The sequence below is a fragment of the Saprolegnia diclina genome, assembly GCF_000281045.1.
Source record: "Saprolegnia diclina VS20 unplaced genomic scaffold supercont1.43, whole genome shotgun sequence".
NCBI classification, from domain to species: domain Eukaryota; phylum Oomycota; class Saprolegniomycetes; order Saprolegniales; family Saprolegniaceae; genus Saprolegnia; species Saprolegnia diclina.
The window spans coordinates 241,764-243,726 of NW_008246110.1; the positions used below are offsets into that span (position 1 = coordinate 241,764).

Consider the following 1,963-nt stretch of genomic DNA (forward strand, 5'->3'; position numbering starts at 1 on the left):
CCAAACGCTCCATGGGGAGAGCGGTGAGTGCAGGTAGCGAGCGAGTGCTTTGACTGTTGCCGAGAAATGCGCGCACTTTGATGTCGACAGACGCGGAGCCATCAAGTCCCATCAGGATGACGCCCCTGACGTTGCTGCCAGCAACGTCCGGGGCCACGTCGGCAGCCGCCGCAAGGACACTGAGCAGCGTCATCAGGAATCGTCGTCTTCATCGTTAGCGGGTCGTACACTATTCAAATCTACTCACGTTTGGGCATCCTGATGGGACTTGATGGCTCCGCGTCTGTCGACATCAAAGTGCGCGCATTTCTCGGCAACAGTCAAAGCACTCGCTCGCTACCTGCACTCACCGCTCTCCCCATGGAGCGTTTGGAGCTCACTTTGCAATTGCCCACCTCTGCTACAATGCTCAAGACGATGATCCTGATGACGCTGCTCAGTGTCTTTGCGGCCGCTGCCCCGGACGTTGATACGACCAAGAACGAAGCCGCACCCGGTGGCCTTCCGGACCCGAACGGCGAGTTTGAGCTGTGCCGCAACGTGTGCACGACGGGGGTCCACGGACGTGTCTGCCACTGGCGCTGCTATTAAGCGGCGAGATGGTAACAATCAACGCGGTTGGTCAGACAAAGTCTTCATTCGTCGATTCCCACGTTGACGGAAACTGTGGGGGAACTTTGCGATCCGCTCTCGAATACTTGCGCGAAGATAGCGCCAGCAAATTTATTCCCGAAAGCTGTACCAGAAGAGGCGGTGTAGTTGCTAGCACGTATGTGCATCTCGCTGTGTGCGAGTGCCCGATCTTCGGCATCTCGTCTGTGTGCGAGTGTCTGAGTTTCGGTGTCACTGGAGGGCGGACAATCCGGGCCTTGGCAGCGCAAAAGCCGTCCCTATCACGTAAGACAGCGGCTCTGGGCGTTGTATAGTAGCAAGGAGCATAAAATTATGCTCCTTGATAGTACCGCTCTTGGTCCAGTGTGATCGTCGCTGCAGCATTTGCTTTTAAACGTTTTTAGAGCGCTTTGTATGTATTGTCGAGCATTGCGCGCGTCCTAGGCCTGTAGCGACGACGCAACGCGGTTTGCTCTGCACCCGAAAGCGTCTTCTATCACTGTGCCGAGTATGGGCGATTCGATTTCAAACTCACGTTCGTCGACCAAATGCCACCCGCCCGGACCATTTGAGAGCCGGCGATCCGGATACGGTGGAGGATCGTACGGATACCATCCCAATGGGCAAGTGAGCCAAGCACCAGAGTTGCTTCTGGCGAAGATGATGAGCACGCTGATCCCGCACGACGTCCTCTGCCTCGTGTGATAGCTGATCTACTCTGGCTTGCAACCGCCTGCCCCATGAGGTTTGTTCTGGCCGCCGCGCTGGAGGTCAAAACGTACTCGTCCGTTGTCGTTGGCATGAGCTGGTTGCTGCGCATTCGTCGCTCGAGCTCAATGACTTGGCCGTTTTGGGCACCATTGTCAGTGGTTGGCACTTGACGCCATCGCCATCGCCGTCCGAGTTGACGCCGCCTGGAATCGCATACCTCCTTGCCGAGCTGAAAGATGCAAAGATGCGAGGCGTCCGTGTAGCGTGTACTTGCCGATGTCGACTCGCTAGTATTGGCGTACAGGACGTCGCCAGCGCCTCTCGAAGTGACGGCCCAGTGGCGCGGCGACGTCCTTGAGTTCGTCGACCCCGATGCTGCCGACGCTGATGCTATGGGATAAAACCTCCAACACTGTGACTCTTGAGAGCTACGTCAACAATATTTCTTTCTACAACGAAGCCGGGTACGCTGTGCTCACCGACTCGCTTCGGGTGGCGCGCCCCCTCTTGGATGTGGTGCAGGACCTTGACGGCGACGATGCCTTGCCGCACCGACTCCCGCCGGATAGCACCTCGATCAAGGCACTGCGCAACGCGCGCAACCTCCCACTGGGCGCAAAAGTCTCGGCCGCCGAGCTTC

At 57.6% G+C, this 1,963-nt stretch overlaps 1 protein-coding gene across 1 annotated transcript; it reads left to right on the top strand.

The window, feature by feature from the left end:
• Positions 1 to 405: 405 nt before the first annotated feature.
• Positions 406 to 591, top strand: SDRG_11666 (hypothetical protein; the record flags this gene model as incomplete). Its single annotated transcript, XM_008617715.1, has 1 exon — positions 406 to 591. The coding sequence occupies one exon, from the start codon at positions 406 to 408 to the stop codon at positions 589 to 591; it is 186 nt and encodes a 61-aa protein (XP_008615937.1).
• Between the last annotated feature and the right edge of the window lie 1,372 nt (positions 592 to 1,963).